This window comes from Malaclemys terrapin, chromosome 2 (genome assembly GCF_027887155.1).
Source record: "Malaclemys terrapin pileata isolate rMalTer1 chromosome 2, rMalTer1.hap1, whole genome shotgun sequence".
Taxonomy (NCBI): domain Eukaryota; kingdom Metazoa; phylum Chordata; order Testudines; family Emydidae; genus Malaclemys; species Malaclemys terrapin.
Genome location: NC_071506.1, coordinates 157530182 through 157545310, shown reverse-complemented (window position 1 = coordinate 157545310; position 15129 = coordinate 157530182). Strand labels below are relative to the sequence as shown.

General features: G+C 40.4%; 1 protein-coding gene across 3 annotated transcripts in view; it reads right to left on the bottom strand.

Annotated features, from left to right (window-relative positions):
- Window positions 1–1351: 1351 nt before the first annotated feature.
- Window positions 1352–15129, bottom strand: part of CTNND2 (catenin delta 2) — a 1183216-nt gene continuing 1169438 nt past the window's right edge. For all 3 annotated transcript variants that reach the window (XM_054019141.1, XM_054019142.1, XM_054019143.1), the window contains 2 exons: window positions 10183–10256; window positions 1352–4785 (listed from right to left, as the gene is read on the bottom strand). In XM_054019141.1, the coding sequence (XP_053875116.1) occupies window positions 4525–4785; window positions 10183–10256 (335 nt within the window). In that variant the 3' untranslated portion in view covers window positions 1352–4524. The remainder of the gene's footprint in view (window positions 4786–10182; window positions 10257–15129) is intronic.

Sequence of the window (15129 nt, the reverse complement as noted above, 5' to 3'; positions counted from 1 at the left end):
CAATTAATTATTGGATCACAGTATGGATCATCTGACTCGGGAGATTTAAGCATTGTTATGGTAGTCAGATCTTTCAAATGATGGTGTTCAAGGACTAAGGCCCTGGGCTGACAATTTGCCTTTGTTAGAGCTGTTGCCATGTGCTGACCTGGTACAGAGGCTCCATTGTTCAGGTTGTTGATTTGATGGGCTGAATCTGGAGGTTTTGACTGATGAGGTAGGTACTCCATTGTAAATGCAAGTTTTGTTCCTCCTGTCATACTTGAATCAGTGTCTGACACTTTAGCCTAAAAGTTTGTTCCTGTCATGTTCCTCCAATTAAATATTCAGTGAAGTGACATGCTAGCAATACTTGATGTCTGAACTGAGAAAAACGGTACCACTGAATATTTTCCTTCTGTGGTAATTATGCACCACATCTCTACTTACACTGCTAATCTAGGTATTAGAGGCTTTGTAGTTCTGTTCTGTTTTGTGTTTTTTTTAGTTTCCTTTTGTTTTTTCTTTTCTGCACTGTTAACAGCCCTCTCTTTCCTCCCCACAGAATACAAGGACTAGCAGAACAATGAAGACCTCTTTCTCCCAAGACCAGCAACTGTGGCAGAGGGGGAGAGCAGGAGCAGTGTCTCAAATTCAAGTATAGCACTCTGCAGCAGATAGACCATGTACCGTCTGTAATTTACCAACGTATCTAAGAAGTTGGCTTCTGTTGTTTAGCTTAACTGACTTCACTTTCAGAGTAAATGATAAAGTATCTTCAAAAGATTGACACATCTAGTGCTAAGGAGATTATTAGTCATTAACTGGAGTATGTGTTAGACAGCTGCATACTCTATGACTCAACATTGTTAAAGCAAAGTTTCCCTTTAGTTACCTGGGTTTGTTCTACAAAAAAGACTGCGGGCAAGTTATGTGGTTTATGCTTATTTTTTTAGTATTCAGTAGCTCTATACATGGTTCCTCCAGTTCATCAACTATAGCTGTAGATGAATTAACTAACCCCTTTAAAGTTGGCTGCTAATAAGCACTGGGAACCATAAGCAGTGGTGAAATGGGCACTAATGACACGACTTCTAAAATAGGCCCCATCCTCCCAGATATGCTGTTTTCACACACTCTGCTAGCATCCCTACCAATAAACCTTAGGGTAGGATATGAAAACTGTCATGACTGAAAACAACCAAAACTTGCCTTTCCGTTGTTTTTGAGCTTAGAGGTGAAAATGCATTGATGCATAACAGTTGAAAATGAATAAAGCCTAGGGTGATGTAAGTGGGGCAAACTAGAAAGTAACTTAATTCATCATAATTTTTCACTTTTGCGTTTAAACACACTGCACTATGAACAGCAGTTCTCCACAATACAGTAGGATTTATTAATAGAAAATACGTTAATACGAGTTAGTCTTTGTACATGTTAGTAACATGTACAGTGAAACACTTTTTTTGTCATTCTATAATTTTATATTTCTTTCATATTATTTGACACCAGTGTTTATTTTATCTTTTGGACTTAAATACATTATTTGCCAAAATGTATTTCTGTGTTAATATAGTATTTTAAATTTTTAGTTCATCCTTTAAATATTGAATCCATATTCAATTTCTTCCCCCCCCCCAAATTAATATTGCTCATGGTAGTGCAATTTTGTTAGTATTGAGATAGGTTAACCATTCCTTCCAGACCATAAACAACATTTTAATAAAACATTGAGATTTATATAGATCTACACAGCTAATCAAGATTCTAATAAGAAGCTTGTTTAAAAAAGTCCAACATTTTACAGTACATCAAATGCAGTTTATACATTTTTGGAACATTTCTCGCTCTCTGTGTTTTGTGGTATGTTACAAGGCTGAAGGGAGCAGCAGTAGGTGGTCATATTTTCCCCAATATTAAAAAGAGAAAATCTTACATATCCTGCCTGGCATGGGAGATGGCACTGGATTGCCAGGGCTGGAAAGAAGCCAGGAAATTCTGCACCTTCCCAAGACTCAATACAACAAGAAAGAAAGTTACTATTCTGAGTACTTGCCACTGGAGAAGAATGGAATAAAGGGGATGAGGGGAGGAACATAGAAAGAGTTTCATGCCATTTTGTGCCTTTAATCCAATATCTTTCACTTGACAAATGGTCAGCATTTTGTTTAGCCTCATGGTTAAGAGAACCTAGAGGAAACAACATGGGCATTTTACCTGCTCAAAGAATTTAAATAAACAAAACTTACAATTTTCTGCATTATATAGAATCCAAGGTCCCTTAGGCCTGTAACAGGAGAAATGCATGAGTCTGATGGGCATAGTCAATCAGGGTGAACTTCAAGTTGCGAGTGATGTTGCTTTTTTTTTTTTTTTTTTTTTAATTTTCTTTATACTGAAAATGTGCTTTGTTCAAAAGAGTGCTGCAAATGTCACTTATCTTTTTAACATCAACTTAATAAAGAAAATATAAACAGCCTGTGTCCAAAATTATGAATAATATTTGTATCTACCTCAATATACATTTGGCCTACGGTGCCACTCCCTCCTTTTTATTTCATGCAATTTTTCCTGTTTACTACAAAGAAGAGCTACGGTTGCTTATCATACACTGGGAAGGTTTGCCAGAAAGATTCAACTACAGTGCTAGCTTACTGATAAACCATGTCTACATCACAACACTTGCCCCAGTGACCTGTACTATTTTTGCTCTGTAATACAGATAAGGATTTGAGAAAGTTTTTCCTGCCTCTGGGGTATAATTCAGGCAATGCTGGGACTATTACAATGAGTAATCACAGAAATGTTTGTATCCCTAAAACAAACTATATGCTGAAGCTTCACTAATTTACAAATATTTCATTTGTATTGGATCTAGTTGTGTCAAGACTGTGCATTGCAGGTAGCTGAATGATATGAATACTATATATTGTGGATTCAAATTTTTTACTTCCAAGCTGTAGATGGATGAAGATAAAAGTATCTCCATTCATTGCTCCACATTTTGGAAAATAAAAAAATAAAAAAGCTCATTCTAGCTCTTATCAGTTTCATTTTTTATCTGAGTTTTTAAATGTACAGAAATGGTCAATGGTTTTTATATCTAAGGAATATTTTTGATATGATTAAAAGAAAAACAACTGTGCCAGTATCTCAGTGCTGGGTCCTTGTCTAGATTTAAGAACTGACCGTGCTAGCCTCTCTCCCTCAGGAACATGAAAGAGATTACACTGCTTCTGCCTGTAGCACTTGCTAGTGGGTGGTCCTAGGGTGGCAATACAGACTAGGCTGAGCTTTGTCTTCATGGTAAGAATGTTGAGGGATGGGATCTTGAAGGGAATGGCATCTAAGAATGAAGGAATGGGTTAAAACCTTATAACTCCACTTGGAACTGTCCTAATATTTTGACTCACTATCAATAGTGGGTGAGGAAAAATACATACTGGAGTTTCCACTGTAAAAAAATTAAAGCTTGAACAAGGAGAACAGCAGATGAAAATAACTCTTATCTCACACACACATGCATACACACACACACACACACACACACACACAAAGAGAATATTATGCATACATAGACACACACAAGCAAGAATGTGTATTTTTATGATAGGTGCTTGGAAATAGACATTCTTAGCAAATATGGATGACAGATCAATTGTAATTTATTTTCTTTTAACACTGTATCATCATAAAGAAAACTGGTATAAATGAAAAATCTATTTCAAATATCTACATCTAAAATTTTAGGCAGTGAAAAAGCACTTTGTTGACAAGGAGTGTGGAATGATGAATGTTAATTGTCAGAAACTGCTGAATGCCTTTTTTTTTTAGTTGCCACAAACAAATTCACATATCAGAACGAACAATACTGCTAAATATTCCTTTTTGTTGTTGTTGTTAAAACGCACTGGGGAAAACAAAACAAAAAAACTGGAAATTCATACGTCTTTCCAAATTTTGAAATTGAAGCAATATTTAGAACCATAGATGAAGAAACACTGTGGCATTGGTGTAATATACACAATGCACTTGGTTGTTTTTTTTATCTGTAATGTACATCAAATACTTTACAACAATGCATTAACAAAAGGCAAGACACATCTTGCTGTACAGAGGAAACCCCAAATGCAACTTGAAGCCTAGATTCACAATGAATAAGGATATTAAACAAAGTGTGAGAAGCTGTTCCCCATAAAGTATGTAAACTGCTTAATGTCTTGTGCTTAACTCTTGACCCACATCCACTGTCATATTCACCCTCCTTCCTTCAGCCACATTCAATGTACAGCACCATTGTTTTAAACTCTATAGGCCAACAGTAAAGTTGTCCCACACTGTAATATATATATATCTATCTTTCTAATGACTTCCATCTTTAACTTTCATTTCTTTTAGCCTTCTAAAATATCTTAAATTTTCCATACTGATTATCAGGGCCTTCCTATGGAACAGGCTTTAACAAACTAAATCTGCAGGAAAAAAATGTCTTGTGGTATGCATGCACATGCACAGTTCCTGGAGCTTTTGTGTCTTGCCCAAGCCTCAAACCCAGGAATCTGGAGAAGCTGGATAGTGGCTTGTTTCATAGTTAAGTTCACTATAGGGACGAGCAGCTGAATAGAAGTCGACGTAGTTGCCAGTTGATTTTAGTCCCAGATGCATGTTGTATTCGCTTGCAGGTGGGCGATGATGCACTTGATCCTCAAAGAAGGACTCATCATAGTTTCTTGTCGAATTTTGAAACGGCTGATACGGTTCATAATCTTTTCTACTGGGCTCCTGTGGAACTGGCTGTGTTGAAACCTAGAAAGATAATAACACCCACAGCTTGTTAGGTGTGAGTAACACTGGAAAACAAACTAGCACAAGGGGTGCACAGCCAACAGTTCCAGCTCATTTCAACTTGTCAGGCTAGAGTAAGAATGCTGCCAGTAGTGCTTTATACTCACATTTATGACTGCTGCTAACAGATGCTGGTTTGCTTAAAAAGAGGTAGTTAAACAGCAAAGGCGGTAGGATTTAGGCTTAGGCTGTGTGAACTAGTGGTGGGTTTGAGCCATAATCCTGGAAGATTGGAGCCAAACAATGTAGCTTGCAGCCACCTCTACTATAAACCCTGATGTGTTCAGTTCCTTCCTGTATCTTACTCAGATTCTGATTCTGTCTCCATATAACTGGACATAATCATAGGACTCAAATGTCTAATAAAGACACCAAATTAAACAAAGTTTTCTTTGGGGAAACCTTTGGCCCATGCATTTTTTAAAGATAGAAATAAGATGACTCAGACCAAAATTTCTAAACCTGGGTGACTAAAGCTTAGTATCAAGGCACCTAAATAAAAGTGGTTGGATTTTTCACAGATGCTGACACTCAGCAGTTCCCACTGAGTTTAGTGGGATTTGTGAGTGCGCTGCACTCTTACAAATTGCTTTACTTAAATTCCTAAATATGGATTGAGGACCCTAACTTGAGGCACCCATATGTGAAAGTCTTGGACTTAGTGCCTTGAAATATATCCCTTTCCTACCTTTAAGTTGAGTTATCCCCTAATCTCTTTATTCTCTAACTTTTAAATATTACATCACTCCTGCATTGCTGTTATAGTTCTTTGATAGCCTTGGATCTTTGTATATCTATGATGGGACAGAACACTCTTCCTAATCAATCACAGAAGCTAAATCAAACTATTTCAATGATTTGTTTTTGCACAGCTGAGCCTGAAAGTTTTGATAGGGAAAATTTAAACTATAAGATGAATTTTATAAACCGGTAAGTATCTTCATGACTGGATGTTTTTCTAAAAAATATGCTTTAGTTCAAGCACAGCCACTGGACTCGAAGCTGGAATTAATTCAGGGAAGTTGTATTAGCTGCGTTAGTTAGCTCAGACCAGATGATCACAATAGTCCCTTCTGGCCTTATAGTCTATGAATCTGAACTCCATTCTTTCTGCTTTGCTGCCTCTATGTAACTACAGCCAGCTTTCCACTGCATCCCTTTAAACATCTGTCCTTTTCTAAACGCTAGAGATCACAGCTCACTTTCTTATGAGGAGCATGTGTAGCTTAAGCTTGTGCTAGTGCTATTCCCAGACCTGCCAGCACCTTTCTTTCCTCTAAGGAGTCCCTTGATTGGCTCCAGTAAACAGATGAGAGAGTGAGAGTGCGTGTGAGAGAAGCAAAACAACCTGTAATAATCTAGATCCCCCATAGTGCTGCACCTCATCCTAGGTTGTGAATATTTTTGGAAATTTTAAACACCATTTAAAAAACCAAGAACCTTTAAATCTTACTGAATGTACTCTCATCCCACATGCGACATTTTGGTATGTTTTTAACATGCTGTATGTATAGTAGAGGCTAATTTATGATGTGTGGGTGCACCGGGGAGGAGGGAAAAGATGCAGTCATGCTTTCCCCGGTGCAGCTGGACAGAAGGCAGCTGTAATTTGGTGACTAGTGCTCTGGGACAGCTGGCAGGGTAACTGGCCAGTGCTGACTGCAGTGCTCTCAGCCCCAGCGTTGGCGTGGCCATATGGCCATGGCCTCACCAGCCCATGGCCGCACTGCAGTCCCGACAGACATACAGGTTAGATCTGCAGAAGAAGTGTAGTACCTGCCTCCACTAACCGTGCTCCCTCGCTTGCTCTTCCACTGCACAGGCACAATGCTTCTGGAGACTCTTCCTCATGTAGAGCCTCCCAGTGCGGCTCCAGCTCACAGAGCCATCACAGAACTCCACATATAAATCCTGCTTTCTCCCTTCACTCTACCTGAGCCCACTACACACCACTGAGTATGACATGACATCACATGCTGCTGCATGGAGAGATCTGCAAGGCTATTGTATAAGCATCATGGCCAACACCATGTCCCTGGATGTCTCGGTATTTAAAAGCAGGGGAAGGAGTACAGCTGCATTGGGACCACTGCACAGAGTGTCAGTGTCACCCATCAACTACCACTGAAGTTAATGTGAGAAGAGGATGCTCAGCAAATCACAGGAGGTGTTCAGCACCTCATAGGATTGGGCTCAGTATTATTACAGCCGCCGTGGTTTCAGTACGCGTCGATTCCAGGGGGTTGTTAGTAACTTGGACACTGTTTCAGCCCAAATGTTCAAACCTGGATGCTTTGGAATAGAGATTTGGATACACAGCTATCCCAACCCAATGGAATACAATTGTATTTAATGCTAAAAAATCAACTATAGACCTGAGACTATGGCTTATTCACCAAAAGACACTTTTTTTTTAATATACTGGCCTCACATAGGCTAATTGTAATGGGCATCATAAATGCTGACTGCTGTTGGAAACTCCCTTGGTGCTACATTAACTCACATATTTTGGGAATGTCCTGTATCAAGAATTTCTAATCTGAGGTGAGTCAAAGGACCAATTTGATAGTGGATGTTAAATTGGAGCCCTCCCCCTTATGTTTTGTTCTTGGATATATTCCTGCTGCCTGGAGAGTACCTGGTAACAAGGCAGCGTGGTTCCAATGTGCAGCTTTGGGTGCTAAAAAATTAATCCTGTGAACATGGAAAAATTGATTCCCACCAAACACTGATGCCTGGCTCACTGATATGGCTGATCACACGGCTAACAAATGACTGGCATTCTGCAGAAGGGGTATGCCCAAAAATATAGAGCCATTTGGGATGACTTTTTTTAGACATCTATGATTAATGTAGACCCTGAAGAGAGACATGTCACTTCCCCTCCCAGCCCTTTCACCTAACCCTCTTTACTTCCTTTGTGTATTGTGATGAATCTGGTATTTTGGTATATTTGTTGTTTTTGGAAAATGTAAACAAAATTATAAATACAAAAAGCAAAAACAAAAAACAAAACAAAACCCCAACACTCTTGGCTACCTAAAGTTAGGCATGGAAATAAAAATGTCCTATTTTTTCTGCAATTTCCATGAGTTGTGTGTTCTCTGAACCTCTGAGAGTAGGCCTGTTTAGATGTCTAAATATTAGGGCTGGTCACAAAATGTTCATCAAAATCATGTTTTGACAGAAAATTGGGTTTTGAATTAAACATTTTTTTCTGCAAAAAGTGCTGCTTTCCACAGAAAATTTACCTTTACACTTTTCATCAAGATATCAAACACCTGGAAACTGAACAGCTTTTGGTTTTCAAACTACAATTCCCATTAGGAATTGTGGGGGCATTTCTGAATCACAATGTTTGGTTCTCAGCCAAAATTTTCTGCAGAAAAGACCACTTCTACTAAATACGGATTTATGTACCTGACAATTCTGCACCAAGTTCAAAAATTTTTGCCTTAAACTTGCTGTCTCATTTCCCATTCTGAAAAATGGATATAACACTTACATACTTTATGGGGATGTTGCAAAAATTAATTAGTGCTTGAGCACTTTGAGATCTGTGAATGAAAGGTGCTATTTAAGTGCAATTTAAAAGCATTGTCTATCATACAATTAACAAACAAACAATTCCGCAATAATCTGAAAAGCACTCTACTGATGGGGGATCAGGAAATGCTCTTTTGTATTCCCCCCCACCCCAACTCCATATACATCCATATTCTAATAAGGGGTATTAACTTGCCAATTATGGTACCAGTTAAATACACAGACTGCTCTACTTTTTCATGACCTGTTAAATGCACATTGTGGTTTTAATGGACAGACTATTCTAAAGGATTTCTATTTAGGGTGTGGGTCTATGCTTGTGTATGTGTACCATTACCTACTGGATGGAATGTACACACACATGCACAAATTTCCTCTTTAAAAAAACCATTGTGGGAATTGATGTTTGTGAAAAGTGTCCGGCTGACAAATATGGAAGCTAGTGGCCTCTATTAACACAGGTATAGCACAAACAGCTCACACTAAGGATGAAAGGGTAGATCAGTCTCTAGGCCCATTCAGTACTTGGCATCTCTGCTGAATCTTTTAAGCAAGGAGAGCCAGGTACAGTAACTCCTCTCTTAATGTTGTAGTTACGGTATGTTCCTGAAAAATGCTATTTTATGCGAAACGATCTTAAACGAATCCAATTTCCCCATAAGAATTAATGTAAATGGAGGGGTTAAGTTCCAGGGAAATGTATATGTATATACAAATGTATATATATATACATATATGCGTCTCTCTCTCTCTCACACACACACACCCGTGTGTGTGTGTGTGTGTGTGTGTGTGTGTGAGAGAGAGAGAGAGAGAAAGAGAGAGAGAGATGCGCATTGCCCCTTTAAGTATGCTGACCCCACTCTAAGTACATTGAATTTTTAAGTAGATCAGCAAGTTGAGACAGCAGCTGCTGTCAGCAAGCTCCCTGAGCCCTGTCATGTCCCTCCTGTTCTGTGGAGATTGAGTACAGGAGCAGGGGGCAGGAGCGGGGGTAGGGGGACACCCTGACATCAGCAGCCTTCTTCCCCCACCCCCATCCCCTGCACAGCAACCAGGAGGCTCCCGGGAGCAGCTCCAAGGCAGAAGGCAGAAGCAGCACATGGCAGTGGGGGGAGGGACAGCTGAACTGCCGGCAATTGATAGCCTGTTGGGCGGCTGCCGCACAGGAACTTAGGGGAGCTGATGGGGGACTGCCATCCCACCCTGGTTCCGGGCTGCTCTTCATGCATGCAGTGGACAAAGCAGGCGGCTGTCAAACAACGTTATAAGGGAGCGTTGCACAACTTTAAACGAGCATTTTCTCGAATTGATCAGTGACGTAACAACGAAACAACGTTAACCAGGACGACTTTAAGTGAGGAGTTATTGTAGCATCAATGACAGTATTGTTTTTTGTGGTGCAGATACCTGACCACTTGGAACTGGATACACACCACCAAATTCATGGAACATAAGACATCAGAAAACTATGAGGTTCCCACTACTGGATGAGTTAGTGGAATTACTTAGGCAGAGTCCTGTGCTTTTGTAGTCTATGCCACATATACACATGTAGTGTCGTCTATGTACTATATGCCATTATAAATTGTTACACATTTTGGAAACTTGGGTCCAAATTCTCTGCTGGTACAGAAGAGCACAACTCTTTTGAAGTCAATGGAATTGCTACCACTTGCAAAAGCACAGAATGTAACCCTCACTGTCTACCCTTCTCTATTATTTTAATGTTTTTGATTGTTCTAACAGGCAAAACAATGAATACATTTGCACTTTTTGTAGAGAAACTAGTGTTTTACTGTATTCACATACCTGGTTGTGTTTGATATCTTCAGCAGGTGCACCATAAGAATTCCTGTACAAAGTTGAGATTCCAGCATTTTGAGCTGAAGACAGAAGTAAAGGAGAAAAGTATTACCAGACATGTCTCTCTGCAGGATTTTTTGCAGTGATTTTGCTGTTATTACACTACATATATTAACATAATACCAGTTAAGATTTGTCCCAAGTAAAAAAACATTCATTCTGGAATGAATATATATATAAGAATTAAGAATTGGAATCTTTTAGAGGTATATTGAGAGAATGATAGCTTTTTCTTTTTTAATTAAGAGTGTGAGATTCTTAATTTGGGATTATTTCCTTCTCTTTGCGGGTTATTAGATTAACTGTGCTGATTAAAAGTAACAAAGAAGGCAACTGAATTGCATCTTTGAAAGCACCAGCATGAACCTAAGCTTCATGAAGTGTGGCTGTTATGTGAGTTCACTTTTACTTTCACTTGCAAATTATAACAAATTCCAGACTTTTCTTTTCTTCCCTTACTACCAAATAGTCTCATTCTTCACTTTGCTGTGTACATATATATCACTTAGTAATGTTAGTAGGTGGAAGTTATACTGAATCTGTGGATTTCACACATAAGTCAATAAGAAAACTTGGTATGCAAACAGCAATAAATCATAAATCTCAGACTAAATATATTGTGTTACAGTATATCATTTATACATTTAACATGCAACTATAAATACTGGGACTAAAAAACCTGGCACTTTTGTTCCTTGGATCAGACACTTAGGATGATGACGGCCAAATGCATGAATTAGCTGCACTGCAATGCTGCTTTTGTTATAAGGTGAAACCAACCACTTGGGGGGAAAGAAATTTAAATTAGCTCCAAAAATGAACTGCCAAAAGGCTGATACCTGGTGAAAATGAAGCAATCTGGATGATCAGGCCTCAGCCTATAAACTAATATCACTCTTCCCCAAGATGTTCCACAGTTAAGCTCATTGAGTGAATTGAGTTATGAGCCTGAAAGTGTTGAGATGAAGCAGTAATTCTAGGGACAAGAAAAATATAACATCTGTCCTTTAGAGATGCTCACATTGTTAGTAGGGATTTCAGTTTTTCTTCCTTTCCAATAACATTTTGAGCCATGGGTGTCTCAAATGGGGCTGATTCTGCCCCTGCATTTGCCCTTACAACCTATCTGAAATACATATTGCAGATGTGGTTGGAAAAAACTTCTGCACTTTGGATATTTGCAAGAATGCAAAGTAAACGATTTGTGCAGTGGCTGCAGGTCACTCACAGGGAGCATGAATATAGAACAGGTACTTACCCTACAGTAACTGTGGTGCTTCAAGATGTTGTACATCTTACAAGAACATAAGAATGGCCATACTGGGTCAGACCAAAGGCCCTTCCAGTCCAGTATCCTGTCTTCCAACAGTAGCCAATGCCAGGGGTCCCAGAGGGAATGAACAGAACAGGTAATCATCAACCATCCCCTATCGCTCATTCCCAGCTTCTGGGAAACAGAGGCTAGGAACACCAGCCCTGTTGTAATTAGTGTGGTTCCTACTGTAGGTACATATGTGCATTAGGTACATAAGACTATAGTTTTTCTGAATAGTGGAGCATGTGGCTATGTCTCCTTGTGCTCCTGTACAAGGGCAGAGTGGGAGTGGCTGCAACTCTCCTTCAGTTCCTTTGCAATTCAAAGCCCAGGTTAGCTGAGGACTCTGAAAAGCAGGGATGGAGGGCAGGTCAAGGGATCCACTGACTATAACATCTCAAAGAACCAGAATTTCTGCAGGGTAAATAACCATTTTCCCTCTTTGAGCATGTGTCAGTGTGGATCTGGTGACTGGCAAGCAGTATCCCCTCTGGACAGGTGAATGAGGAAGGCCAGTCAATTAGTCAAATAATGAGTAAAGCACTGCTTTCCTGAACTTGGCATAAGACCTGGCTGCCATGTCAAGGGTGCAATGTTTGACAAAAGTCAGTAGATTGCTCTGCAGGTCTCAGATACGGTCACATTCCTGAATCGGGATGAAGATGCTGCTTGTGCCCTGGTGTAGTGTGTGGAGTACATGGATTGTACACTGACGTTTAGAGGGAAAGGCTCACCAGCTACTTGAAAGCAGGCGGAGCAACACTGTGTGATCTGCTTAAAAAGTCTCTCTGCTGGGAAGGTTTGGCCTTTTGATGAGTCGAGTATAATCACAAAGAGATGAAGAAACGGTCTAAAGGGTTTAGTCTTGTCCAGGTAATGGAGCAAGACTCTGGAAACATCCAAGAAACCTAGCTTCTTCTCTCCTGGTGTCGAATATGGCCAATAGGTTGACCAGTAAGGCCTGGTATGTTGACACTCTGAGTTGTAAAGAGCAGTAATAGTAAGATTTTTCTCCCAGACACATTGAGCCTTTTTGGGTCACTGTCTCCACTCCCCCACCCTCTTAGAGGTACACTTGTTTGATTTAGACTTTTACTGCACTGCTCAAACATCTAAGGAGTCTGGGTTGTGGTGGGCATGGAAGTACTCAAATCCAGATTGAGAGACCTGGTACCTTTTCTCTACCTATTTTGCAGTTGTAGTTAAAACGGCTGGTGTCTGCCACCAGGGTGGGCAAGTGCCAAGTGGTGGGCAACCTGTGGCGTGAGACAGTTTGTTTACATTGATCGCTGCCCGCAGCTCCCAGTGGCTGCGGTTCACCATTCTGGACTGGCAATTGTGAGAATGTCGAACTTATGGAATTCCTCTGATGTGACCAAAGTCTTTAGCTCCAGAGTTTCAACTATTCTCATAAACAGCTCTGAGTCTTGAAGACATCCAGGCTGGTACTGGTGACAAGGAGACCACCTTGTCAGGTGACAAAGATGACAGGTCCTTTGGTGGTGTTTTTGCTCTAAAGGCCTGTAAGGACGCACTCCCAGTAAGCTCAATAAGGCCACAGAGGCATGCCTTTAGGGTGTTTGGTATTGACTAAAAGAATGCCATTTTTGCTGAGCCCTAGGGGGAGAGCTGACAGGTCTTTCAGTAACAGATCTCAGAGGAGCAGGTTCTCTATTTGAAGGTGCTGAGAATGTATGTCCCAGTGACATGTGTGGATGATGCTGAAGTATATGATGCTTTTAGTACTAGGGGTTTGCACCAGTATGGATAGGTGTCTCAGTACTGATGATGGTCCCCAGAGTATTGCCATTGTCTGTAGACATTGACACTGAGGGATATGACACCAGAGAAGGTTTCCTCTGTGCCACAGACTGCTCCTTATTATCAGAACTCAAAGCCATGTGGGTCTTGGTGGCTGTATCCCTGAGGCTTTATTTGATCTGTCTTTATGGAAGGACACTGAGCTCCACCTGGAGTCTCTGCCTTTGAGATCAGAGCGGCCCCTCTTGGTGCTGAGCTTTGGTATGGTAGGTGTTGGCAATGGCTTTGCTGCCGATGGTGCCTGAGGTTCCAGTGCTGTGCAAATGCCAGGTCTTTCCTCATCACCATCTTCTCTGCTCTGGTCTTTGGAGTCACTTGCCTGCTAGATGGTGAGCTGAATGAAGCTGGCTTGTCCATTACCCAGATCCAGATGCCTGTTGTCTCAGGATCTCAAGAGACCTTCACAGATTGCTCCAGGAGATGAAGCTTTAACTGCGTGTCGCATAATCTACATTTTATTATGGAGAATGAAAGGCACATTGAACATTTACTCGGTATGTGGGGCTCTCCTAAATAGAGGAGGCACCTCCTGTGTTCATCCATCAATGGAATTGTCCATCAGAGGACAGGCACAGCTTGAAGCCCACAGATTTCAAATCCACTTGTACAGATGGAGTGTCTGGAGGACCTGTGCACAGGGTCTGATACAAATACTCAGCCCAGATAGATTGGTATCATTCATGGTGGTCGTTTGTCACAGAATCAGAGGAGTTATGAAGATTTTATGAAGAGTTTGAAGAAATTTAGCCAAAGCTAAACTAGTGGGTCAGAAGTTTGCCAGGTTCCATCTTACTGCCGGGGTGGTAAAATGGAACAGAGGGTCATAGTCTTAATGCCCTCACATAGCAGCATGAGGACCTACAGAATGCATACACACCCCCAACGGACACTGCTGTTCAGAAACAAACAAACATCATGTGCATGAGGTGAATGGAAACCACACGGACACATAGCAGAAGAACAGAATATACCCGCTGAGAGAATCTGTATCAATGTTGTTATGCAAATCACAAATTCACATTGTAAAATATAAACAAAACATAAACGGTACAGAGTCCTTTATTTAACATATTAAAGGAAAAATGGCACTCTAAGAGTTTGGGAATGCTAAAAGTTCCCAAAGCAGAAAACTGAGATAGTTTAGGGGAGAAGATGAGAGAGCTTAATCTCTTGAGTCAGTTAAGAAGTCCACTATGCCTGGATGAACAGTTGACTATTGATGTCAAAAACTACAGAGGCGAGAGAGGGATAAATCAATCCACATTTTGTGGTTTGGGCCCATTCCTTGCTGAGATATTGTATACATGTTAAGACATGTAAAATTATCAGGAGACGGGACAGGGAGGATGAAGAAGGAAGTGATTTTAAGAAATGGGGGAAGAGGAGGGATAGAAGGATAGAAAGAAGTATGGTGGTCAGAGACAGTGAGGCAGCAAATGGGAATTGGAGCTGCCAAATTACACCCCAGAGGTGGCTGCATTTCAGTGATGGATGAATTAATATTTCAGTGTTTGTATATTTTCTGTAGTAACAATAGGTAAGTACAAGTGACTACTGCAGATGCTGATGTTACCATATCCATTTATATAAGGTAAAACTGGGAAGTTTTTAAGGGCCACCATGATAGCCCAATACAGTTTGGGAAGAACTCTGTGGTCCCCTGGTGTGAAGGATGCTATATAAATCTAAACTACCTGTATTATTTTATAAGATACCAAGCATTATATTGGTGAAAGTTAGCAGACAAATAATTCTCC